This window comes from Aedes albopictus, chromosome 2 (genome assembly GCF_035046485.1).
Source record: "Aedes albopictus strain Foshan chromosome 2, AalbF5, whole genome shotgun sequence".
Taxonomy (NCBI): Eukaryota; Metazoa; Arthropoda; class Insecta; order Diptera; family Culicidae; genus Aedes; species Aedes albopictus.
In genome coordinates, this window is record NC_085137.1 from 264,178,556 (window position 1) to 264,206,466 (window position 27,911).

Consider the following 27,911-nt stretch of genomic DNA (forward strand, 5'->3'; position numbering starts at 1 on the left):
ATTCTTGGTGTCACTATAGATAGGAACCTCTCATTTCATGCCCATTTCTCAGCGGTTAAATCCGCATGTAAGACCAGAATCGGTATGATTCGAAGTATCTCGAGTAAACGTACCCGAAGCGAAAGGACCACCCGCAAACGAGTAGCTGACGCAGTTGTCAATAGCAGACTGTTCTATGGCATAGAGATCTCTAGCAGATCCTTTGACGACCTTGTCAAGACCCTGTCGCCAATATATAACAATTGCGTTCGTGTACTCTCCGGTCTTCTTCCTTCCACCCCTGCAGACTCCGCATGCGTTGAGGCTGGTATCCTTCCCTTCCGGTACAAAGCAACCATGACATTGTGTTGTCGCGCAATTAGCTACCTGGAAAGGACCAGTGGGAGAGAGCAGGACTGTTTCCTCACGGAACAGGCAAACCGTGCCCTCAGCGAGCTGGCCAATGTCAGGCTCCCCCTGGTGGCTGAAGTTCACCATGTTGGACCGAGTAGCTGGCAGGCCAAAGCACCAGCCGTAGACAGAACGACCAAAAACCAGTTTCGCAGAAACGCCAATCCCGCAGCCGTCCAGGGCTGCTTTCTCCAACGATTATCTGAAGCTTATTCGAATGCTGACATCTTCTATACAGATGGATCCAAACTGGCAAATCGCGTTGGAGTCGGGGTTTTTGGCCCTGACACAGAGATATCTTTCCGTTTACCTAACCAATGCACCGTCTTCTCCGCTGAAGCAGCAGCAATATTTCTTGCAGCAAAAAAATCGACTGATCGGACTAAGTTGATTGTCAGTGACTCAGCCAGTGCGATTGAAGCTATCTGCTCCGAAACGAATAAACACCCTTTTATCCAAGCAGCTCAGAATATCCTTATGGATGCGACAAACCAATCGACACTGATGTGGGTCCCCGGCCATTGTGGTATTTTAGGCAACGAGCGGGCTGATAGACTGGCTGCCATGGGTCGCCAAGAAGCTCTTCTATCGCCCAAAGTTCCTGGTGACGATGCCAAAACCTGGATCAAAGCGGTCATCAAAAGCACCTGGGCTTTGGAGTGGGACAGAGACCGATCTCAGTTTTTGAGAAGTATAAAAGCCGATACAGCCCCCTGGACTGATACACCTTCCTGGCGGAAGCAGAAAGTTCTTTCTAGACTCCGAACTGGACACTCGCGACTGTCGTACAACATGAGCGGAGGCGGCAGCTTCCGGAAATCATGCGACCTTTGCAAGGTTCACAATACGATGGCGCACATAATCAACAATTGCCCGAAATATGAACTACTACGTAGACAGCACGATATCACATCGACCAGCCGGGCTCTGCAAAATGATTCTGTCTATGAGAGAACTCTCATCAACTTTCTTCGAGAAGCCAGTCTTTTCACGGAGATCTGATGTTATCATCACACTTTTTATTGACCTACAAAAAGATTGGACTTGATGTGAAGCTTTTCCCCGGACGACAACTGGAGTTATAATTTCGACCCACGCTACGAAAATGGAACTGATTGGAAATAAGATCTGGATGACCCCCCCCTGAAGATAATGACTACCACTGCGAACCACGGACACGAAAAAGATACAATGAGACAGTTTGACAGCCTAACTTTTAATATAAATAAATATCTGTAATTGCAGTAGTTACGGGCTGGTTGTGTCCTTAAGGCACCTCCAGTGATTTTTTTCGTCAATTTCAGAGATGAGCCAGCCTAGGGCTGCAAATCTCTTAAATAAAGATAATAATAATAATAATAATAATAAATAGATGAAACAAAAAATGCAGAAATTTCAAATTGTAATTATGAAACAACCGACTTGCCCCGTGGCTATACTTTTTTATGGTCGGTGACAACTAACTGAAGGATTACACACCGCAAAACGACGTAGACAAATCTGACGATAAAGCAGAGGACAGTAAAGGACATGTGCAAAGGAAAATAAAATATTAACAACATATAAGGCCTAGTATAAGGCTTAACATAATATAGTTTATTATCGACTGTTGCGGTCGTTCTGGATACTGTTGTAGCCCGTTGGTGTAAAGGAGCGAGGAAAGAGGATTTCTCTCTTTGTCGGGTTCGTGATATTACTGAAAATGATTTGAATATTATGAGCTTCATAACCTTTATTCATTGCACTTGGCACACATGCGAGGAGTTACATTGTATTTCGTTATGCACTTTTGTACAACTTGATTTTTCAAAACAATTAGCTGTACGTCTTTCGTTGTTCCTACATAATGCACCATCCATACGTTCACGACATAATTTACATTATCAGCTTCCATCATCCAAGCTATTCTAAAACCACACTTGAAACATCTGCTTACATTATTATGCTTTCTAGAAACATCGAATCATAGCCAAGAGATCTTGATATGTGTGCAAAATTAATACTGACAATTACTATCAAATAAACAGTTCCAAATACCAGTTAGCTTAAAAAACTTCCGCAGGACATATTAAAGTTATTTATGCAACGAGTTGCAAAAAGATAATTTTTTTAGCCCGAGTCGTGCATTTATCCAACGAGGCTTGCCGAAGAGTGCTGAAAAAATCGTGTTTTGACGACGCAATGAGTTGCATACAAAATTTTATGCAATTCAGTGTCATAATTTGTATTTTATGTTACTCATTTCTGTATCATAATGGCCAACTTTTCCACACTTGTCCTAGTTGCAGAATGTTCATAATGGGTTATGCAACTCAAATGAGTTGTATAATGGAAAAAGCATTGCAAAAAGCATATTACCGTGCCATGTCCTACCTAATACCGTGACCTTAAGGATGCTCTTCACTTCAAAAAGCTCTGTAAAAATCAACTATTCGTGTTTCTTGATTTTTCAAACGTTATATTATTTCATATTGTGTGTATTATGTATAATAAATATGATTAATGGAATTCCAAATGTTTAAGCCATTGTTGAAATTAAAATGGTAAAACATAGCATTGTTCCTAATACCGTGTATGTGACCCCATACATTGCACTAAGGGCCAGAATCGCGATCTAGCGGAACAAAATTAATTACTGCAAAACGAAGCATGTCTGACACATGGTGTCTTCGACAAAGTTGCTTGACATCAGCAGGGGCATCTATTGCTAAGAACGTAGTAGTTCGCAACTCGTCCACGTAGGTGACGCCACCATCTAACTTCTTTGTTTTACGTCTTAGAGACCTGGCGTTTTGGGCAAAATTAACAACTCTTTCTTAGACGTCAAAACTCCACAGCCTGCAGTTTTCGAGATATTTTAAAAATAATAAAAAAACAGTTTTTAAGCTTATTTTAACATTTTTACTAAATAGAAACCATGTGAGGTTATTTTTTTTTTCCTAATGCATATGTGTCAAACCAAACACATTGTATGGAAATATGTTCAATATTATCATAAAAACAAAATACAAATTCGAAAAAATAATGACACCAAAAAATACCTCTCCAAATTTTTGACAGTATGTTCACCTAGTATTGTTTCGTGTTTGCTAAAAATTTAAAGTTGCGATTTTTTTGCTTTGTGATTTTTTTTTTTTTATCTGTATTAACGAGATTTTTAGCCCTAGGCTAGTTCATCTCGGGACCCACGCTTTACTTCCCTTCCGAAGGAAGAACTCACATTTTGCGAGTTTGTCGGGAGTGGGATTCGATCCCAGGTCCTCGGCGTGATAGTAAAGTGTTTTAACCATCACACCAGATCCGCTCCAAACTGCTTTGTGATTAATATCTTGGCTTAACATTTGTATTTTTTCGAATTTGTATTTTTATTTTTAATGATAATATTGAACATATTTCCATACAATGTGTTTGGTTGACAAATTTACATTAGGATAAAAAACATACTCACATGGTTTCCAGTAAAAATGTTAAAATAAGCTTAAAAACTGTTTTTTCATTGATTGTATTTTATTTTTAAAATAACTCGAAAACAGCAGGCTGTGGAATCTTGACGTCTGAGAAAGAGTTGTTTATTTTGCCAAAATGAACAACTTTGCCAAGGACGCCAAGTCGCTAGGACGTAAAACAAAGAAGTTAGGTGGTGGCGTCACCTATGCGGACGATTTGTGAACTACTACGTTCTTAGCAATAGATGACCCTGTTGATGTCAAGCAACTTTGTCGAAGACACCATGTGTCGGAAATGCTTCGTTTTGGAGTAATTAATTTTGTTCCGCTAGATTGCGATTCTGGCCCTTAGTGCATTGCACAATGGGTCCAGAGCCGCATTTACGAAGACAAAAATGTTTGTGCCTAAACCTTGAGTTTTAGGTACATGGTGTCTTTGGGAAAGTTTCTTAATATTTTTCGACCTTTTTTCTCATTATTGTGAAATAAGGGTGGTCCCTCTAGTTTAGCTGATCCAAACATCTGCTTTTTTATAGTTTTATGTACGCTTACAAAATGTTCTACAAAGTTGTAAAAGAACTTATTTGGAGCAAGTTTGCCGAAAAAAAACCATAATTCTATCTCTTGTGGTTCCTGACTTATATTTTTTTTTAAAGAATCATGTTAGGGTGATCCATAAAATTCAGTTTTCTTGCAATAACTTTAAATTCATTCGTTTATCGTAAAAACTCTGTTCCGAGCACTTTTAGGACTATCAATGGCGCATATTTTTTTCCAAAGAGCTCAATGTTCTATCTCTCATAGTTAAAAAATATTGGCTTTTTTCTTCAAAAAATCACTTTTTTCAAAAAGTCATATCTCAAAAAGGAGCAAAAGGGATTTTCAATCGCCAAATTTCATTTGAAAGATTGTACTCTGTTCTATTGATGGTGAAAAATTTGTGAGTACCTTTTTTGTTTGAAGGTTTTTAGTGAATTTAAAAAATACGGTTTTTTATATAGAAAATCAGTTGTAACTCTTAAAATCGCTGAAATACAAACTTGGCGTCTGCAAAAATGGAAAACAATTTCCATCTCAAAAAAAAATCAGAAGATACCTTGATCCATACTCTGCATGTACACGAAAGCCGATTTTGAAAATATGGCTTCGTTATTCAATAAACAATCCAAAACCAAAAAAAATGAGGTAATGCTTCCAGTTTCACCTTAATGGTGATCACAGTATAAATAAATATTGGTTCTAAAATGAAATGGATGAGCATTTATCAAGCTACTTTGATCTATCTAGCAAAGAAGAGTTACCCGTGTCACATCAAATTATCAATCCACATGCAAAAACAAGTCTTCAGTCCAAAATTGAGCCAAATTGGTAAAGATTTAAAGGTGTATCAAATTGATTTTTTGCTTTTTTAACCCTTTTCACAGAAATTTACTCAGAAATTTACAAAATTGCTCCGAAAAGGTGCCGGAGATACCGTTAAGATATAGTTAGAACAATACTCTACAACTTTGCCGAAGACACTACGGTGTTTAAATTGCCTATTTTGAAGTTATTCAACAATTTTAGTAAAAAAATCACGAAAAAACACGATATTTTTACGATTTTACATGTAAAAGTCATGTAATTTTACATTATTTTAAGTGACTAAATTAATTAGCTATTACTCCTTTGTGTAACGAACATTTCGTCCATACATGGTTTTTGTGTAGAAATTCGTTTTCATTGACTAATTATCAAAAGTTTGCCACGTTGATACTAAAAATTGTACAGAGTTGCCAGCACAAAATAAAACAAAGTTACCCATGATTAAAACGTCATTGCACTTCTTTGTCTCATCTGCATCAGTTTCAAATTGGTGCAGATGGTTGAGCATGAGATTGTCGATTCGAAGATTCAAGGTTCGAGTCCTGGAATAGGATTTCTTTTGCGTCTCGATCCAGCTATAAGTTAATGAAACTACGCACTGCATCTCATTGCAATTTGGCATCATAGCCTTGTTTCGAAACCGTAGAGTGCATAGTAAGGATGAAATTTCCCTTCATCGTGTAGTTGTGTTGATTTGTGGGTAGATAGATACAAGAAAGCTCCACCCACAGTTGTATGAAAAATGTTACATCCAGAAGCAGTTCCATCATCGTATTGAATTGTTTTAGCTAAATTGATCGTTATCAAACAGATCAATTTCGCCCAGGTGATCTCGTCCAAACGATTTAATGTCAATAAGTAAACTGAATATCAAGCTAGCTCTGGAATGGGCTTAATTGGCAGGTCCCAATCATTATTTTTTGGGAGATTGTGTGTAGTGTAAAGTCATGGCAGATTCATCATCCTCCCTGCTACAAAGAAAGAAAAAAAAGTTCATCATGTATTTGAGCTTGAACCTGGGACCTTCTGATCCGCAGGCTCGAGCCTTACCATCTGAACCATTTCTGATACTTAAATCAAAAGACATTAGAATACGATAGCATGACGTCTTAATCATGGGTAACTTTGTTTTAATTCGTGCTGGTAACTCTGTGCGATTTTTAGTATCAACGTGACATACTTTTGATAATTAGTCAATGAAAACGAATTTCTACATAAACACTATGTATGGACGAAATGTTCGTTACACAAAGGAGTAATAGCTAATTAATTTAGTCACTTAAAATAATGTAAAATTACATGACTTTTATATGTAAAATCGTAAAAATATCGTGTTTTTTCGTGATTTTTTTACTAAAATTGTTGAATAACTTCAAAATACGCAATTTAAACACCGTAGTGTCTTCGGCAAAGTTGTAGAGTATTGTTCTAACTATATCTTAACGGTATCTCCGGCACCTTTTTGGAGCAATTTTGTGAATTTCTGTGAAAACGCCTAAAAAAGCACAAAATCGATTTGATACACCTTTAAATCTTTATCAATTTGGCTCAATTTTGGACTGAAGACTTGTTTTTACATGTGCATTGATACTTTGATGTGTCACGGAGAATCGGAGAAAAAAAGTTTCAAAGTGAACAGGTCTACTGCACAGCCCACACTCCGGAAGTACTGATGATGACAAGGACGCATTTTACGCGCAGCTCGAACGTGAGTACGATCGCTGCCCAAGCCACGGCGTCAAGATCATCATAGGTGATTTGAACGCTCAGGTAGGCCAGGAGGGCCGCGGACCACCGGTTGGGAACCCGTGGTTTAAATCCATTCGATTCGTTTCACACCACTTCACGAATACATCAAGCTAGGATTGCAAGAATGCAACATCATCAGTATTATTGACAATCCAATACAGTTTAGTCATCAGCGAATGAAGGCTTGAGTGATTTAAGTTGATTGTTCACGTCGTTCAAATACACCAAAAATATTAGGGAGCCTAAATGACTACCTTGAGGTACGCCGGATGTAATTGGAAAGAAGCACGAAATGGTATCTCCAATTTTGATGGCCATTTCCCGGTCACTTAAGTATGATTGAAGCCAGTCTAAGAACGATCCCGAAAATCCGAGACGTTCGAATTTAGCAATTGCAATCTTGTGATTAATTTTGTAAAATGCTGCAGAAAAATCGGTATAGATAGAGTCAACCTGTTGCCGCTTTTGCAGAACTTGAGCTATAAATGATGTGTGAATCAAGTTGGTATTCGTTGAGCGCTTCGGCATAAAACCATGTTGATACTTAGAGATGACGTGACGACAATTAGGGAATATAAAACCATAAACAATTTTCTCAAACAACTTTGCGCTAGCGCAGCTATACCACGGTAATTGCTGACATCCTGCCTATTTCCCTTTTTAAAAATCGGAATCACGTACGATTTTTTCCAGTGTTTCGGGAAAATTTCCGCTCGAAGCGACATGTTGAAGAGACGAGAAAAAGGTAGGGAAAGACTAAGAAAAAAAAATAGCTTGTTGTTTAAGCGTTTGTAACGAAAATTAGCAGCCAGATACACTTGTTTACAACGTTGGGTTTTGAATTTTGAGTATTTTCGTAGGAGAGAGCGTTTTGACCTTTTTAATCGCTTCAGATGACTATTACTCCAAGGTGGATTGACCGGCGAGTCACCGTTGGGTCGGTGATGCGATCTATGGATAAGGTATGTTCATAGTGTTCGTAAGATGATAGATTGTGTGGTGATTACTATGAAGGTCGAGCGGCACAGTTCGCTTCGGTTGCATGATTTGTAGGCGTTATATACACTGTGCTGTAAAAGTGGGAAGAAAGTTAAACGAATTTTTCAATTCGTTTCTGGTTCTAGCGATGGATATGAACATATGAATATACATGAGTTGATTTTTCCTAGAGAATTTCGGCTTGCAGTCCGATAAATTGCGTTGATTAATTGTTTATCATCGTCGATGTTGTATATGTAGAGAAAAGAGAGAGAGAAAGTAGATAGAAAGGGTTCTACCCCGTTAGGCCGAAAGCCGTTAGGTCGAATGCCGTTAGGCCGAATGTCTTTAGGCCGAATGCCGTTAGGCCGAAAGGGTCGTTAGGCCGAAAGGGTCGTAAGGCCGAAAGGGTCGTTAGGCCGAATGGGTCGTTAAGCCGAAAGGGTCGTTAGGCCGAAAGGGTCGTTAGGCCGAAAGGGTCGTTAGACCGAAATGATCGTTAGGCCGAATATGCCATTATGCCAGATGGGTCGGGTCGTTAGGCCGAACTGGTCACTAGACCAAATGGGTGGTAAGGTTAAACGGTTTGCTTAGGCAACTGGATGACTTGTTAGAATCTCAAAATGGCTGCCACAATGGCCGACTCTGGCACTTATTCACAATTTCGAGCGCACAAATCTTTTCGTAAACAAAATCAGTGCATCTGAGCTTCTGATTTTAAGCTTATTACAAGCAGGCTTGATAATCCTCCTCGAAATCAAAAGAGTTGTGCAACATGCTCTAGAGCGGTGTTTTGCTTTTGCCTCGTCGCGAGGGAGCGAACGAACCCCAAACAGAGAGGCAATAAAAACTGAGCGAGGAAGAGGGGAGCGAAAAAAGAGTCGATGATTATTTCGGGTTTTTGAGTGCGATTTTCGCCTCGAGAGTCTTTCTTTGTATGGGAGTGGAACTCGCGAGAGCTTTTTGAGTGTGAGTGGACGTGAGAAACACAACAAGCAATTATGAGTGTTGGACGAACTCCTCGCTGTGCGGCAAGCTCGTGCTCGGTGCTATTGAGGATTTGCGATGTGATTTCTGAGTTTTATTTCCACTCCTCAGAAAATCGCCAAAATCGCTTCCTCATTTTCTCGCGAGGGAGTTTCTGTCAAGCCTGATTACAAGTGAGCAAAAACAGAATAATCAAATGCTCTGTTATTTGAAGCTTGCTTCTTGAGATTTGTGCGCCTGAAGTTCTGATACACTGTTGAAGCGGGATTTCAAGACGATTGTCCTTAATGTTTCAGAGAAACGGTCTTCGACCTTGAAATTTTGGTTGGCTTTGAATGATTAATTGAATAAACACACTAATAGTTTTTTGCGTTTTGAAGTCTAAATTATAGTTACACCTGGAATAAATTCAGAGTTTCAGAACGAACATGTTTAACAAGATTAAGTGCAACTGTATCGAGTTCTCTAAAACTTAGAAAGAACAGCCTATGTTTAAAAGAAGGAAAAATCTTCGATGAAAAAGTTGTTAGCCGTTATGCTTATAGTGAGTATAAAAGTAAAATTACGAAAAGCACCCTATGTTCGGAAGAAGGAAAAACTCTGTTGAGGGCTGTAGTCCTCATAATGAGTAAAACATTTAAACTAGAAAGAGCAGCAGTAGACTACCACCGTGAAACAGAACAGTTAAACTAGAAAGAGTTTAGTAGAAGTAAAATTTCAGATGAAAAAGTTGATAGCTATAATACGTATATGAGTAAAACAGCCTATGTTCAGAAGAAGAAGGAACTCTGATGAAAAAGTTAATGGCTGTAATCTTTATAATGAAAAAAAGAACAGCCTATTTTCAAAAGAAGGAAAAATTTCCGATGAAAAATTTAATAGCTGTTATGTTTATAGTGAGTATAACTGTTAGGCTAGAAAAAAAGCCTATGTACAGAAGAAGGAAAAACTCTTATGCAAAAATAAATGGCTGTAATACTTATAATGAGTAGAATAATCAAACTAGAAAGAACAGCCTATTTTCAAAAGAAGGGATAATCTCTGATGCAAAAATTAATTGCTGTAATGCTCATGGTGAGTAGAACACTAAAACTAGAGAGAACAGCCTATGTTTAGAAGAAGAAAAAATCTACAATGGAAAATTTAAAAGCTGTAATGCTTATAGTGAGTACAACTGTTAGACTAGAAGAAAACCTATGTACAGAAGAAGGAAATACTCTTATGAAAAAGTTTATGGTTGAAAAACTTATAATGAGTAGAAAGTTAAACTAGAAAGAACAGCCTATTTTCAAAAGAAGGAAACATCTCCGATGAAAAATTAAATTGCTGTAATGCTCATAGTGAGCAGAACATTGAAACTACAAAGAACAGCCTATGTTTAAAAGAAGGAAAAATCCCCGATGATAAATTTAATAGCTGAAATGCTATATTTATTCTTAACCACTTATGCTTACAGCATTTTTGTCCACTAGGGCACTACGTAAGCGATTCCAATTGGCAGCTGAAGTTGCGCTGTTTCCTTTTTTGTATCCTGCTCATGGTAGGATGATAAGCACGATGATATTGATGCTTTAAGGTTAGGTGTAATAGCCTTTTTGATTTGTATTACATTCATTTACAAGTAGTATAATTATGCTGACAATGTTACTGTATTGAATATCTTTATCCTGTCGATAGCTCTGGTTGTGCCCGTTCATCATAACTCTTTTTTTCTAGCTAAAAATAAGCTTTTTCAAGATGCTATATTTTTTCTACTTCGCCTGCCAAATTGATGTACCCTACAGTCGACTTTTCTGATGTTTATTTCGTTTTGTGCAATATAAAACGATAAAATCAGTAGACACATATAATGACAACCCATTCGGCCTAACGACCCTTTCGGCCTAACGACTCTTTCGGCCTAACGACTCTTTCGGCCTAACGACTCTTTCGGCCTAACGACTCTTTCGGCCTAACGACTCTTTCGGCCTGCTCCCGATAGAAAGATACAAAGTAGGAGGAAAGGGACGGGCCAGGGCTCCCCCCTGCATAGGAATCCGAAACGGTAGCCACTAGATCAACAAGGCGGTCCGAAAATTTGGTGGATTTATTTAAGTGCATTAACATAAATAATGTCGTCAGTTTCAATCTTTTACAATAATTCAATTTCTTAGTAATTTAGCAGCTATGGAACTGGAAACGGAACGGTTTTCAAATTTATGAGGTTTTCCAATAATTAGCTAATACTTCAACAATATTAATTTTACTTTATTGTTTTACCGTAATCAGCAATTAATGCCAAAAACTAATCTTACATGTAGCTAGGAAGAACAGCCTATGTTTAAAAGGAGGAAAAATTCACTAGTAGAACATCAGCAGATTCGGTGCAAAAAACATGTCTTCAACAGTGGAAGGGTATCACCAACGCCACGACAGCACCGCTACCGGGACTTCCTCTCCGCGGCCACTTAATCGCTGTAAGGGTTGATCTCGACCGCAGGGCACCGGTATGACCTACGAAGCCGACTTCGAACCCCTAGACCACCTCTTATACTGCATCTGGACTAGCCATTCTCTGAGTCCACGCGCCACCTTCTTTGTAGCTCCCAGACGATATGAGTGATAGCCGTGGAAACGGCGTTCCAGCTAAACTCATCCCTACACATCCTCTGGACCAAATTGTCCGGAGTTGTGTTCTCCCCGCATGCTGCAAGCATGCGGTCACGCATTGTGCGAAAACGCGGGCACACAAACAAAACGTGTTCCGTCGTTTCCTCTAAACCATTGCACACTGGGCATTCGGGAGACTCCGCATGTCCAAAACGGTGTAGATACTGCCGGAAGCAACCATGACCTGTAAGGACCTGTGTCAGGTGGAATGTAATGCCGCGCATTTCAAAGCACTCCATGCCCTCACTGATAAGAATGCTGTGTGTGTATGAATGCATGTATGTGTGTGTGTGTGTGTGTGTGTGTGTGTGTGTGTGTGTGTGTGTGTGTGTGTGTGTGTGTGTGTGTGTGTGTGTGTGTGTGTGTGTGTGTGTGTGTGTGTGTGTGTGTGTGTGTGTGTGTGTGTGTGTGTGTGTGTGTGTGTGTGTGTGTGTGTGTGTGTGTGTGTGTGTGTGTGTGTGTGTGTGTGTGTGTGTGTGTGTGTGTGTGTGTGTGTGTGTGTGTGTGTGTGTGTGTGTGTGTGTGTGTGTGTGTGTGTGTGTGTGTGTGTGTGTGTGTGTGTGTGTGTGTGTGTGTGTGTGTGTGTGTGTGTGTGTGTGTGTGTGTGTGTGTGTGTGTGTGTGTGTGTGTGTGTGTGTGTGTGTGTGTGTGTGTGTGTGTGTGTGTGTGTGTGTGTGTGTGTGTGTGTTTGTGCGTGTGTGTGTTTTTTTTTTTACTTGGTGGTAAAGCCTTTCTGCCTTCCCGACACGCGTTCGATAAGCATGACCAGTGCTACCGATTTCGTCCATCGCGTGCCAGTTCGTGAGGGACTCAGAACAGAGAAGAGAACTCTGAACCCTACGCCTCTAACCTCCACCAAGGTCTACAGTGCCTGCTTCCCCCGGATTCCACTAGAAGCGACTACTTCGGGGGGGCTGTGCTCATGCACTTCACTTGTTATCAGGCATAGCTAGTCACGCTAGATCGCTGACTTTATCTCCGACATAACTGCTGCGCTCTCATGAGCTTTATCTTAATCACATAGCTTTAACTGCTGCGCTCTCGTGAGCTTTGACATACTGCTGCTGCTCTCCAAGTTGACCAGTGGAATGCCGAGGTCTGTTCGGCAATGCCAATTGGAGGGTGGCTATTCTACTTCGGGTGGCTTTCTCGCTGCGTTCGTTGACCTTTTCCTGGGCGAACCGGTTGAGTGCCGAGGTCGGTCCGGCGATTCCGGTTGGAGGGTGACTTCCGGTTCGCTGGCGCCCCGACGACTCGAACCCGGTTGATTCGACGTAGTTTCGTGTGTGTGTGTGTGTGTGCGTGTGTGTATGTGTGTGTGTGTGTGTGTGTGTGTGTGTGTGTGTGTGTGTGTGTGTGTGTGTGTGTGTGTGTGTGTGTGTGTGTGTGTGTGTGTGTGTGTGTACAAAAAGGTCACCTCATTTTTAGATAGTAAAAATCAACCGATTTCAACAACCGATGGTTTATTCGATGGGTCATTTTGTCCCATTGTTTCATATTGTAAATGGTTCGGATCAGTCCAGCTGTTCCGGAGTTTTGGCCATTTAGGTGTTCCGGATCGGTACCCTAGGAAGGAACCAGATATGAAAACGCTACAAACCCATGCATGCGACACATAAAACCGCGGCATTTTCGATAACCTGATGAACGGTAAACAGAAAAATAGTCTCAGGCCATATCTGAACCGGTAGTGTTCCGGAACCGGTTCCGGGGGTTCCACCAGAAGTGACCAAATATGAAAGTGAACCAAACCCATGCATGCGACACATCAAACAGCGACTTTATCGATAACCTGATGAACAGTAGGCAGGAAAACATTCTCAAACCATATCTGAACCGGTAATGTTCCGGAACCGGTTCCAGGTGTCCCGCCGGAAGTGGCCAAATATGAAAGTGAACCAAACCCATGCATGCGACACATCAAACAGCGACTTTTTCGATAACCTGATGAACAGTAGGCAGGAAAAGATTCTCAGACCATATCTGAACCGGTAGTGTTACAGAACCGGTTCCAGATGTCCCACCGGAAGTAGCAGTATAAAAGTTAACCAAGTCCTTATATGCGACACATCAAATCGCGGCTCTTTAGGCAATCTGATGAACGGTTAGCAAGAAAATAGTTTCAGACCATATTTGGAACAACCGATAGTATTCCGGAAACGGTTCCGGGTGTCCCGCCTAATGTGGTCAAATGTATAAGTGAACCGAACTCATGCCTGTGGCAAACTAAGCAGCGGCTTTTTAAATAACGTGATGAACGACTACCAAGAAAATAGGCTCAGACCACATCTAAGATCTTTTCAAAGACTACCGATAGTGTTCCGGAACCGATCTAGGGTGTCCCGCCGGAAGTGGACAAAGAAAAAGTGATCCTATCCCATACATCTATACATCAAATCGTCACTTTTTTGAAACCCGAAAAACGGTTAGCAAAAAAAATTGGCTCAGACTGCATTTAAAACTACCGGTAGTGTTCCGGATTCGGTTTCTCGGGTATCCTACCGAATGTGGCCAAATACAAAAGGGAACCAAACCCATGCATGCGACACAAAAAACCGCGGCTTTTTTATTAACCTAAGGAACGATTAGCAAGAAAATAGGCTCAGACCACATAGGAGGCTACCGATAGTGATGCAGAACCAGCATTGGATGCTTCGCAGGAACTACAAAAGTGAACAAAGTCAATGCAAGCGATAAATATATGTAAGAGAACAAAATCTTGACTGAAATAAGGCCACATACAGACAAACGTTTCACTCTACTCACTACACATCGTGCTTGTTTTTAACGGTTGAATCAAATATCAATCGTTTTTGTTCGTTTGACGTTTACTCACTACCACCATCAAACCAGCAACGGCTTGTGAAACGCAACCTGATTAGCATTTGGTGATTATTTTTTCGTGACGATGAATATAATAGCAATATGTTCCGAATGATATGTATGTTTGTCTGTACTAATGCAATCTCATCAAATCCCACCATTTCAGATTCCTGAGGTGTAAAAATATACAGTAGGATGGATCAACGTTATATGGGAAAATGAAAATTATCGCAATTTCACTTGCTTGCATTTTTTGTTAAATTTTACATAAATCTTGTAACAATATACCCTAAAGTGTGAAGAAAAACTTTGTCGAAGACCGTAAAGTCATCTGTAATTGTGAAAGAAGTTATATCCTAGCTTGTGATTATCGTCTTGATGTTGATCGGCCTTGAGTGACAGTGAAGGTGCTCAAGTAGTCAATTGAAAATTCTGATATTTTTCAGCTCTGTCCATACGTATAACATAACGTTGGAATATGTTCCAAAGTTGCTCAATTATATTAGAATAATTGCTTTTCTAAATTAAGTATTCTCAGCAGGGTTCGTAATTTTCGTTTCAGCGATACGAAATATGGCTATTCTCACGGCGGCGGGAGAGATTATTTTCACTATTTTGCTTGAGGAACACTTTTCCCCTCCAGCACTGCTTTCGAGGGTACCGATTCATGATAACTGAAAATCCCTTCAACCTGCAGATAATTTCTTTTCGTTCTGTTAAATTTTCTATCACCTAATTTTCACGAAAATCTTTTCAAAGCAGATTAACAAAAATTGTGCCCGCGACGGGATTCGAACCTGGAACATTACTAAAAACATTCGCGACACGCGCACTCTATCCACACCACCACGCCAACCACACAGAGTGTGAAGAAAATATAATGCATAAAACCAATCATCGTCGGCGTCATATGAGTCAAGGAAAGACAACATAATCGGCCGACAAAGGGCAAACGAAATTCTCGCACCTTTGGGAGTGAGTGAAAAAATGTTTTCGCTCTGCTCTTTGTGCGGGAGATTTCTCAAGCCAGATTTTCGCTGAAAATTGGCGTGAGGGAGAATTCTATTTTCGTGAGAATGAGCGAAAATTTTGACCGCTGATTCTCAGGATTCAGGAGCAGTTCGGATTTCGTCGACGGGATCATGCTTCGGAATAATGGTTCATGCACAGAAACTTGCTGAACAAAGCAATAGTGGAAGATTCCAAAAACAGGGACCGAATTCTAGACCGCCCGATAGGTAGGAGATTGTCCGCATCACGACGGTTTTAAACCGAACGGACTCAATGTATACCAAAACAGACGCGTCAACTTGATCAAATTGGGGAGGGGCAAACCTATGCTTACCCCTGACCCCCCCCCCCCCCCCCCCCCTCCCACGTATGACATTTTTGAGTTTAGCAAAATCATCTTGAGCAGGAAACCTTGAACGATTGAACCCTTGACAAGGTCCCATACGGACCGAAACGTCGAAAATACAAAAAAAACATAAACTAGTGTTTTCGATTCCCCCAAAAGACGGCAAAGCCAACATTCTGGAGCAAAATCATCGCAGTCGTATCCCAACCAAGGAAAGATCATGAGTACATACACGTTCGGCGAGAAAGGCACTATCACCACTAGGTGGATTAATTTGGGTTTTTTGTTCTGCGTTCCGTTTCACCCCGCCTGTTCCATGAGCGGAAAGACGATTGAACCTGTTTGAACGATGTACAGATCAGCGAGGGTCAAATAAAAAAGTATTCAGATTAAATTCGGTCAAACCAACGGGGTAGACGGTACTGAATAAAAACTAATCAAACAAAACGGTAAAAAGGAGTGAAACAGGGCAGTTTTTATTATCGTACATATGTATTGGGCCGAAGGCTCTCAGATTTTCATGAAACTTTTTCCACAGGCAAGGGCTTATGGATAAATGAATGAAAAAAATTGAGAAAACTCTGGGTCGCCTATTTTCCCGGAAAACACAGGTGGTACTTTCTTGTTTTCCCCTGACACTACTTACTTTGAAAAATCATAACTCAAGAACGAAGCATCGTAGCAACAAAGTTTTTTTTTAAGAAATGAAAGCAAATCTAAAAAAATATGAACTGGACAAAGTTTTCCACAGAATTTTTCACAGTTGAGAAAATTCGTAAAGAAAAGCCGGAAAAAACTATGCCCGAACTCGTGGAAAATTTTCAAAAAAATATGTTTGAGAAGGTTATTTCATTAGCTTTATTCGCTGAAATTTTTAAAATGCATTTTGTTCGTTTTTCAGTTTTGGCCAATTTTGTTTGAAAATTTCCAAATGTGCTATATAAGCCTTTTTTTTTTGAAAAATCATAACTCAAGAACGAAGTCTACGATGCAACAAAGTATTTTAATAAAAATGAAAGCAAATTTTCGCTGGAATCCAAAAATGGAAAAAATTTTCCACCGTTGAGAAAATTTATAAAGAAAAGCCAGAAAAACTATGTCCGAACTCGCCAAAAAGGAGTGACGACGCCGATGATGGGGTGACGACGGCCACACGTTGACCATACCCGCACCAACGCGATCCATGCGTGCGCGTGGGGACACCGATTGAAGGTGAAGAAAAATGCCGTACCACGTGGACGGCTATACGCCCGAAAATAACACTTTGCGCGACTAATTGTTCTGGTAATCAAATAAAATTTCCAAGCGCAGCTTGGAACAACCACTTATTTTGCAAAAAGCACTTGTACCTCGAAAAAAAAAAACCATTGGATTTAAAAAAAAAAACGAGGAGAGAATCTCGGACGCGTGAAACTGCCGACTGTCTCGCGCGGTAGCTCGACAACGAAAATGTTTCTTTTTTGGGTTTTTCACAGTTTTAATTTCCGGCGTGCACTTCCTACTCGCTTGAGTTGTTGGGATAGAATAATCATTATCGTGATATTTACCGAGAATCTAAATACATGTTCATGCATAGTTCGGGAGTGCCATGCCTCTTGCCCTACCTATGATTGCCTTCTGCGGCTGACTCTTTGGATTGAGTTTTGAGATAAAAGGCGACTTTCTTGACTTCTGGATCGCAGTAACCCGTGCGCGAATACGGACGTCAAAATTTTTCGCGGCGTGTTTTTTTCCCTTCGCTCAAGAGTTTATCGAATTTCGGCTAATGGCAGTGTAAATTTATCAGAAAGAAAATTTTAGTGAAGAAATTGTGCGAATTCTAAACGGTTTGCGCAATTACGGTTGCCGAAAGTACCATTCGTATTATTTTTTTTTGCTTTTTTTATAAGCTGGTGATAGTGTTTTCGAAGTGGGAGTTATTTAACCGTAGCCCAAAGTGAAATCTACGGGTTGTTGTGAAAAGGAGTGCCCATCGGAATGTGAACAAGGAGCTACACAACGAAGCCAAACGGTGTTCCTCCAGTCGAAAATTTCCAGTTTGTCGACAATAACCGTCAACGGAGGTAAACCTGGATGATATCGAGCGCCTCCGACATCGGGTCTCCCAGCAGCTCCAGGAATATCAGGATCTGATCAAGATCTCGTTAAACAAGCTGCAGTCGTCCGAGGAAGTCTGTAGGAACACCACCCCGGAAGCCAGACCATCATTTTTCAGACATCCTCGAGTAGCATCTGTGCGGCCCGAACGAGTGCGCTGCGTAATACACCGCAGCATGCCGCCCCCAAGCGCAAGCGTACCAAGCTGGAGGAATCGGACTAGCGCAGTGTGTCGCACTTCTCAGTCATCCGCCAAGGGAGACATCATATCAAACAAGAAATTTGGTGAGTTCGTTCTGGTTTGATCAATTAATCATGATCATGGCAATTTCTTTGGAACCACCAAACCCAACAATAATAGTCGCATTATTTAAGTATAGTGAATCCTTGACCATTCCCTTACCAAAAATCCAACTCCCTGCTATTTACAAGGGCGTCGGTGAGTCGCTGGCCTCTCGTTAAATAGATGTCCTTCCATCCTAACTAACCCTTCCCTCTGTCAGGCATCAATTGTGTTTCTTTTCGTTTCAGAGAGCGATCAATGGCGCTTAAGCCTAGGCTTGTTATAGCCAGGACACAGTGAAAATGCCTGTGCCCCATCCCCGGAAGCAAAAAGGCCCATGGAGTGACAAATTCTTTTAGCTACGTCACTTCCAACGTTGGTGTTATACTAAAACACTTACCCTCACACTCACACATCTACATGATCTACTCAAATACACTAACACAATCTGAATATTGTCGCTTCACTCGCTTATAATGAATCCCAAAATTAACCCATTCCAAATATCCAACTCCTTGACACCTATGGGGGCGTCGGTGAGTCGCTGACCTCACCTTAAGTAGGTGTCATATCATCACATCCTTTCCTATCCTCGTAACGGAGAAGATGGGCGTGGCCGGCAATGGAAGTTTTCATGTATTTTTTACTTCAACCTCTGATTGGATAGCTATTCCTTCCCAAACAGCATTCCAGAAGCAATTAGAATAGAAGTATTAAAGTTTTAACATGACAACTTTCAATATGCAATCTACGAATTACTCCGTTACCACGCAACGCAACGCAACGCAACGCAAAAGGCGACTTTCTTGACTTCTCAATAAGCATATAGCACAGGGTTGTAATTGTAGGGGGAAAATTGATTTTTGGTGTCTCGTTATAAACTTACGGGTTGAAGTTTTAAACCATCAGTTGCAACGGTTTCAATATAGTCAAATGCATATGGGTACAGGGTATTGCTTACTTTATATACACCGTATTTATGCATCTTCGTTGCCTTGGTCACGAGAACAAGATTTTTTATTTCAAAAACATACTGGATACTGTTCAACGGTAAAAAGTTAACTCATTCATGATACAAAATCGAACGGCACAAATGACAATTCCAGCGTTGGTGCTGATTTAAGTCTCAATTCAGAAGAAACAAACCATCATCGTTGTTCACAACACCAAAAGCAGTTTTCTCGCTCAAAATCAAACAGCTTTCAATGAAAATTTATCACTGTACTCTATTCACCATCAGGATAACAGTAAAATATTTTTTATCTTCAGCTTTGGGAGCGTTCATAAATTACGTCACGCAAAAAATGCCCATATCCAACCCCCCCCCCCCTCATCCTATGCCACACTTTTTGTATGAGACCTCCGAAAATTTTGTAAGTGTTGCCAAACGGCTGGTTTGGCATAGCCCGACGCTGGCATATGTATGTAGCTCGCTGTTATCCGTAGTGTGCAGTGCAAGTTGTCCCAAAAAGATCAAGAAAAATTTATGTGTGTTATGTTAAATGGCATTACAAGAAGCCCCAACTCTCAAACTGCATTAAAAAACCGCATAACGAGAGACGGTTGACTGCTTATCCCTTGAAAAAGGTCCAATACACGGGACCGAAACGTCGGACTATGCCAAACTAGCCGTTTCAATGCTCTGAGAAAGCCACAACAGTTCAACATTGCTTATTACGTTATTACCCTACATTTCACTCGCGGTTGCGACGATAAAATGACCTACTTTTCTCAACTAAAACAAAAGTGCCGAAAAGTACTTCTTTTCGGCACTCTTAAGAGTGCTGAAAAGTAACACTTTTCGACACTTGTGCCAGCACATACATTTTGCTTGATACTGAAGTATCAAGTAAATATTGTTTAGTTGCTGTTACCACTTTAAATGCCAAACAAATTATGCTATTTATCATTGAAAATAAAGAAAGGTGAAAAAAAATGGCATCTTACCCAACTTCAACCTACTCCATCTTTTTGCCACCTTTACCATGGACATGCAATGGGTACAGGTATCAGTAATAACTTATGCAGTCTGAATTTAAGCACCTTTTTACCTTTCTTAAGTTCTTTGGGTCATAATTCTAATAATTTAGAAAATCATTGCAAACGAACTAAATTCTATTTGTGCCTGGTTTTGATTTCCTTTGAAGTTTGGTAACTTCCACCGATGCCGCTTATTTTTCTTTTTCTTACACTTTCTGGCGTAACATTCCAACAGAGAAGCACTTGCAGTATTATTAACTGAGAGCTTTATTTCCTAATTGATCATTTTTGCTTTAAGGAAGTCAAGAAGATTTTCCTAACAAAAATATCCTGGACCAACCGGAAATCAAACCCATCACCCGTCGTCCGGAGCAGCTGGATCAGTGTGAAGCATTTTCAATGGGAACAATATTTCACGAGGATTGATGCTAAGAGCGATATTTTTGTGTGCATGATGTACAACAAGATTAAGGGCGGACGGGACGGTCGGGGAAATATACGCCATTGCTCTGTTGCTACTAAGATGGTAATCTCAGATTCTACTTCATATTTTGCAACAAAAACCTATCACTGTGTATGCTCACTTGGAGTGCATATGCTGATTGTTTTTCAGCATCTTCAGTGAGATAGAACTCGAGATTACCATCTTCAAAATCGCGAGGCAAATTGTTAGAAAGAGAGGCAAGATAGGAAAAATAACACGGCGTCCCGTTTCACCTTAACATGTATTCTGTAAATAGACATGAAACAATAATGGCACGGAAATAACATTTTAATTGCAACGAGTCTTTTGCAAATGCACTTAAGGGGGTACAAGGGAACTTATGTATTTTCGGTATTTGGTAACTTCGTCTTGAGAGGTTGGTCTCAAATCTTTCCCAATCAAGCTGAAGTACAGGTATATGGCCAAGTTTAAGCCTATTTGGCTGACAAAAACCCCCATAATGAAGAGAACAAACCTGCTGATAATACCCAACGTCACCCTATGTATTGAGGTCGGGCAAAAACACGATATTTTTTTTATCTTGAAGTAGGGTGCCTGTACCAATTATGGCACTACCTAAGGTAAACTATTTGTACAAAAATAACGCGAAAACCAACGAATGTCACCAACATGTTAAAAGATAGTTTAGTTTCCATACTTTACAGGAAAAATATAAAAACGGAGCCAAAACTACTTTTAGTATTTATTACGGCGTGTGCCAATGATAGGAACCCTGTCCCAGTTATGGCTACATTTTTTAACTTCGGTTGCTTTTCGCACTATTTTCATGCATTTCTTATGGGATTAGCCATAATTGGTACACTATGGCGAAAAAGGGTGCAAGGGAGCCGAAATTTTAAGGAAAATGATTTATTTCTACCATAATATGAGCAAAATGTGGACTTTAAATGAATGCAACCTTCTTTTGTGAACGTGATCTGTTGTTCACATTTTTTTTTATTGTTGATATATATCGTTAATGGGTGAAAATCAACTATGGCGAATAAATGGTACTATAGCCATAATTGGTACACTTACCCTAGGTATGAGATCCTCAGTATACTGATTAGAAGCAAAGACATAGCGATTGGCGCCTCGCTTCCTTACGAGCGCTTATTGTATACCTGAAACTTTGAGCGCGATTGTCTCGGCATTATGTTTTTTTTTCAAATACGCCGATGTTTCATGGGTTTGAGCCCCGGCACTTTCGTCGGTTGCTCTTTCCCCTCAAGAGCATCTGACACTAACCCTCTTCTGAGCCCATGGCTCAAACGGACCCGGATATTTGGACATCGGCGAACAGCAACTCATAAAATGGACTTCCAATAGGACTGAAAAAAGAAACAACTAACAGTAACACATTAACCCTCTAATACCCAACCCCGCCTTTAGACGGGGTATAGTTTGAGCATTTTTGTAATTTTTGTTTCGTGAAAAATCAAAATTTATATATTTTTGGTTGGTATTTAGGACTGTTTTGTATATCTCAAAAAGGTTTTTGGTGTGTTTTTAAGCGTATTTACATTTTTTAAAAATCATTGAAAAATTGATGTTTTAGTCACCTTCTAGAAGTCATTGTTTATTTTGTATTGAATCGCTACAAATAACATATTTTTATTTTTTCCCAAGTCATTCTATCCTAGTTTTATAGTTTAAGGGAATCGAATACACTCTAAAATTATTTTTCTTAAATTTACACGGAAAATAAAATTTTCTATGAAAAAAATTTAAAATAAAAATATTTCAACAATAATCATAAAATCTCAAAATGTTTTCATCTCAAAAAATCCGTACCCCAAATAGGCTTCCAGGAAAAATATAAAACTGTGGGGATGTTCAAAAATAAAAATTAGAAAAATCAAAAACTGAAACTCACGAAATCGAGAATTAAAAAGAATCATCTTCCAAAACATGTTTAAATCGATTTTAGATGACGAAAAATGATGTTTAGATCAAAATCAAAAATTTGGGTATTAGAGGGTTAACATCCTCGTGCTCATCATTCAACCATGATATCATAGAAGTGAAAGCAGCGCGAAAAGCAACCAGTTTATTATAGTACAAAAAAGACACGGACACCGTCTTTAGCCAGAGGCTGTACAGTAGTATGGGACAATTATCAAATTCTCGCTCCAGTTGACTTTTTTGATTCCATTTAGGTCCCATATCAACTGTGCAAAATTTTAGCGCAATCGGTGAAACTATAATTTAGCGCAAGCGGTTCAAAGTTTTCATAAGATTTACTATGGGAAAAGTTGCACTTTCAAATAAAAAATCCCAGAGGTCGCCCCTTGTTTCCTTAATTTGAATCGATCAACGCTTCTTGTAGAAAAATCATTTATAAAACTTTCCTTCGAAGACCGTAAAACGATTGGATGCTTGTGGAAAAAGTTATTGATTTATTACCGATTAGTGATCCAACGAACGGTTTTTTGTTTTGCTTTATTAGCAGCACTGTATCTGCTGCCTTGGCTGCTGCTATTTCTGAGGGTGGTGATGCCTCCCACCACCCCATGCTACAACGGCAGCAGAAGTGCTGCTGATAAAACAAAACAAAAAGCCGTTCGTTGGATCACTAATCGGTAATAAATCAATAACTTTTTCCACAAGCATCGAATCGTTTTGCGGTCTTCGAATAAAAGTTTCATAAATGATTTTTCTACAAAAAGCGTTGATTGATTTGAATTAAGGAGACAAGGGGCGACCTTTTGGGATTTTTCATTTGAAAGTGCAACTTTTCCCATAGTAAATCATATGAAAACTTTGAACCGCTTGCGCTAAATTATAGTTTCACCGATTGCGCTGAAATTTTGTACAGTTCATATGGGACCTAAATGGGATCTAAAAAGTCGACTGGAGTGATAATTTATTTATCCATACAAGCAAGTCCCATACTACTGTACAGACTGAACGAAACTTAACACTAGACAACGGACACGAGACACATTACGAGCACCACTGGGTACAAGGAAGAAACATTTCTTGTGGAAAGTTGCATCACTCGGAGCGGGAATCGAACCCTCACCCCATGGCATGGTACGATTATACGCTTGGTGACGCTAACCGCAAGACCACCGCTCCGCTAAAATAATCCACTAGTAGAATAAGAATGTAACGAACGGAATGGTTTCTTAACGGCTGCAACTTAAGCGCCACTTCCGTAAGGGAAGGTTGCAGACGCACGGTTGAATCCGGCCAGAGACTCTAGCCCCAGGGCGGGTAATATTCTTGGCTCAAACGCGTTAGAAATAATCAGCTTTTCCCTCCGGGAGAACTCAAAACCCAATTAACTAAAGACCACGATTTTCCAAACTTTATCCACATTTTCGTTAAAAATACTCAAATAAACTATAACGGATTCCCGGACCACTTGAGAAAAGAAAACTTTCACCTTCAGAACGTAAACTCAAGTTTTGTTAAGACAAACAAGGCATATATTACTTTCCGGCATACTCCTATCGATCTACCTAAGTCCCGGGACAAGCAAACTTGTTTTGTGCCTAGATTCAAATTTCACTGCGTTACTTAATATTCCAAGAGATGGCTTTCCAGTATGGTGGCCCACACTTATATGAAAAACAAACATTTCGAAAAATACCAAGTCTTACCTCCTAAATCAGTTGTTTAGGGCTCCCAGAAGCTACGTTCTAAATTTGAGCAAAATCGGTTGAGCCTAAGGGGGCGCTCAAAACGCTTGAAGTTTGTATGGGAAAACTTGGTCAAATGTATGTAGAAATTTTAAGTTTTCGAATTTTGCCGCTAGGTGGCGCTGTAAGCGTTCAATAATCAAACCCTTTGGTATTATTGTAGGTGACTATATGCCAGAGAACTTTGTCGAAGACCGCGAAGTGATCCGACGGCTGTGAAAAAAGTTATATAAATAAAAGAAAATCGGGTTAAGTACGGTTCCTTTGAATTCCACTAAGAATTTGCATCCTTTGACAGATACGTATTTCGACCTCAACTGTAAGGTCGTCTTCAGTGTCTTGTACTTGACTCGAGTCAAGTACAAGACACTGAAGACGACCTTACAGTTGAGGTCGAAATACGTATGTGTCAAAGGATGCAAATTCTTAGTGGAATTCAAAGGAACCGTACTTAACCCGATTTTCTTTTATTTACAGATATTCCCCTAACAAGCCCAGGTTAATCATCATCAAAAAGTTATATAGTTATGAGACTTGGCATTTTTCGAAATTTTTGTTTTTCATATAAGTGTGGGCCACCTTACTTTCCAGTCTTGACAAAAATAAAAATACTGCTATTTTATCTTGTCCGACGTTTTGGTCCGTTTGGGACCTTCTTCTGGGACTCGATTTTTACAGATTTTTCGTCCAGTGTTGTTCTGTGGAACGTCTAAATGTCATCGGTTCTGAGTTTTACCTCGCAAAAGCGGACAGTTTCGGTGTAACCGTAACCGCGGAAAAGACCTTTTTCAAACTCAGCAGGAGTTCAGTACCCGGCACTTGATCAAACACTATTGCTTTTGGCCAAATTATGAGAACGTAAAAAGAGAATTAAAAAAAATATGGTTACATACGTTTACAACATTTACAAACTTTTCCTTATCTTCACGCACCTCAACATATATAAGCTCTTAAAAACACAGTGTGTGAGTGTGGACACTTTCGGTAGAAATGTTTATGTATTTTTTATTCTTAACCACTTAACCTATTTTACAGTTCTTTTGTCTACTAGGGCCAGGGCGCAAAATTTTCGAGCAGACGAGCTGATGTTCACCGTGCGGCAATTTTTATTCACTTGCCTGCATATTCATATTCAGCTGCTCGATACTCGTTCGTCAACTGAATGAAAGTCAATGAATATTTGTAAACATCTTACAAAGTGTTAAATTGCTGATAAAATATTGACGTCTCGATTACATTTAACAGTGCTTTACACCGATCTTGTCCGATTTGATTGTTGTGGAGTGTTTTTGGAAGGAATCGTAGCCATAAACGTAAGTAATTATGAAGATGTTTCTCGATCGGTTTCATATTCAATGACTACGAATTAACTGACTGTGTGAAGAAGGAGAGCGAAAATGAATTTGTTTGTTTTGAATATTCAGTGCAGAATCGTTCAATTTCGTGCTGTTTTCAGTCAATGACTATGAAAATTTTTCACCCTGACTAGGGCACTACGTGAGCGATTCCAATTGACGGCTGCACTTACACTTTGTACAAAGCCTAAATGTATTCTATTATATTCTTATTCTACTATATCGAACTGGTAAGCCTTTGTGCTGCATTCACTTTTCAACCCTGTCCTTGGTAGAATGATGAGCACGATGATGAAATGATGTGTGGCTGCTGTTCCTTTTCTAGTCCGATTGGGGGTCGTCCATTATGGGTTGCCGTTCGCCGATATCCAATTATCCGGGTCCGTTTGAGCTATGGAGAGCTCAGAAGAAGGTCAAGTGTCAGCCGCTCTCGGGGGGAAGAGCAACTGACGAAGTGCCGGGGCTGGGATCGAACCCATGACCATCCGCTTATGAAGCGAACGTGTAGCCACTACGCCACGGGCCCCGGCTAAATGTTTATGTTGCCAAAGTTACACATGTTATATATATATATATATATATATATATATCATTGATTTCGGATAAAAAAATCACTACATCGATTATGCAATCCTTTCAAGTCTTTAAGGTTTGTTTTTTTTGTTATTTTTCCACTAACGCTTCTATTTGATATTGGCTTGGGCAATGTTTCACAGTTTAAAAAGGTGGTATTAGAAGTTGATATGTTGATTATAATAGAAGATTGAGTTATCGTTGAACCTTCATGATTCGATGCTCGTTGACTCGGTCAATATCGACTCATGGAGCCAATTTACCCCACACCGACTAATAATTTTGCTATGATGATCCCTTCAAACGGCTTCCCAAAGATATTCCATTCACCTTGACAGAGCTCTGACCTGCCTTCTAGGAAAAGTTTGCCAGGTGCGTGAAGCGTATACTATAATGGCGGAGTAAAGAAAAAAGAGTTTAAAATGCTTCTAAAAAAATTACGATAGTTTTTATTGCAATGCGGGTTAATGTGCAAGGCTAGACTATTGATTAGCTACAAAATAAATATAAATTGATTTTTTTTTATCTTTATTAACGAGATTTTTAGCCCTAGGCCCGGGATCCACGCTTTACTTCCCTTCCGAAGGAAGGACTTACATTTTGTGTGTTTCTCGGGAGTGGGATTCGATCCCAGATATTCGGCATGATACCTCTCTTACCTTCTTACCATCACACCAGGTCCGCTCCACATAAATTGGATTTGTGTTCTACATTAATTACTGATATTGTAGTTTTTCAAACCTCTTATCTCGTACATTATTCCTCATTTCAATAAAAATTATCGTTAATTTTTCAGAAGCATTTTGAACTTTTTTCCCTATACAGTCATTGCACAATTATGGATCACTCTGTCACAATTATTAGTCAATCAGTTCTCCATGCTATTCAAATGGAATTCATAATTGTGGGTGACCCATGATTGTGCTATGACTGTACTTCGCCAGCTACGCTCCACCCACACGGGAAACTTTTCCTAGATGGCAGGTCAGAGTTCTGTCAAGGCGAATTATATTACTCGATATTTCCATGAGTCGATGGATCCTTCAATTTCGGCTCATGGAGGATTGATTGTAGTGTACAATTTTTATGTTATTTACGTCAAATGCTTGTTTTGAAAGAAAAAAAAAAAAAGGATGCAGCCCAAGTAATGATCGTAAATGTTTTTTTATCTTCAAAATCTCTATATGTTTGGGCAGTTTTGTGTGCATATCTTTTTTTTTCGCTGGAGTTATTGCTTTTTCAGTTTTTAATAGGATCAACAATAGCGTTTCCGCCATATTTGATTTTTAAATTTCATTTAGGATTTTATACTATGAATATCTTATTGCAGAGCAATCAAATTACATTTTAATTATGTTCTATTCTTTGCTTTATACTGGTAATGGGAAATTAAGTATCACGCAAAATGTTCCACATGTTTGGAAATAGTACTCTCCAAATAGTATGTTTTTTTTTATCCTTTGGTTTTAGACTGGTTTGATTGCACGTGATGTTATATCAAGATCTCTGCAGCAACGAATTTTACCTGATGAAGATCGGATGGATTCTGAATGTCTGGTATATTTCGCAGAATTTCTTAGAATAACGGAAGATTGGCCTGCCTTTACACCGTCCTGAAAACGAAAAATACAAGACATCACAAATTTGATCCCATTCAGAAATGTAAGTATATCTAGAATGCATAGCAATATGCTATTTACGGTCTTCGTCTTTTATTAATCTATACACTTAAATTCTACAAAATCTCC

The 27,911-nt window shown here is 39.6% G+C and overlaps 1 protein-coding gene across 10 annotated transcripts in view; it reads right to left on the reverse strand.

Annotated features, from left to right (window-relative positions):
- Positions 1–2,104: 2,104 nt before the first annotated feature.
- LOC134288051 (adipokinetic hormone/corazonin-related peptide receptor variant I-like) overlaps positions 2,105–27,911 on the reverse strand; it is a 69,786-nt gene continuing 43,979 nt past the window's right edge. For 6 of the 10 annotated variants that reach the window (XM_062851717.1, XM_062851715.1, XM_062851721.1 and 3 more), the window contains one exon: positions 25,223–27,776. In XM_062851717.1, the coding sequence (XP_062707701.1) occupies positions 27,630–27,776 (147 nt within the window). In that variant the 3' untranslated portion in view covers positions 25,223–27,629. Of the gene's footprint in view, positions 2,319–25,222; positions 27,777–27,911 lie in introns of those variants that run through there. The other 4 variants (XM_062851720.1, XM_062851725.1, XM_062851719.1 and 1 more) reach the window with 2 other exon arrangements.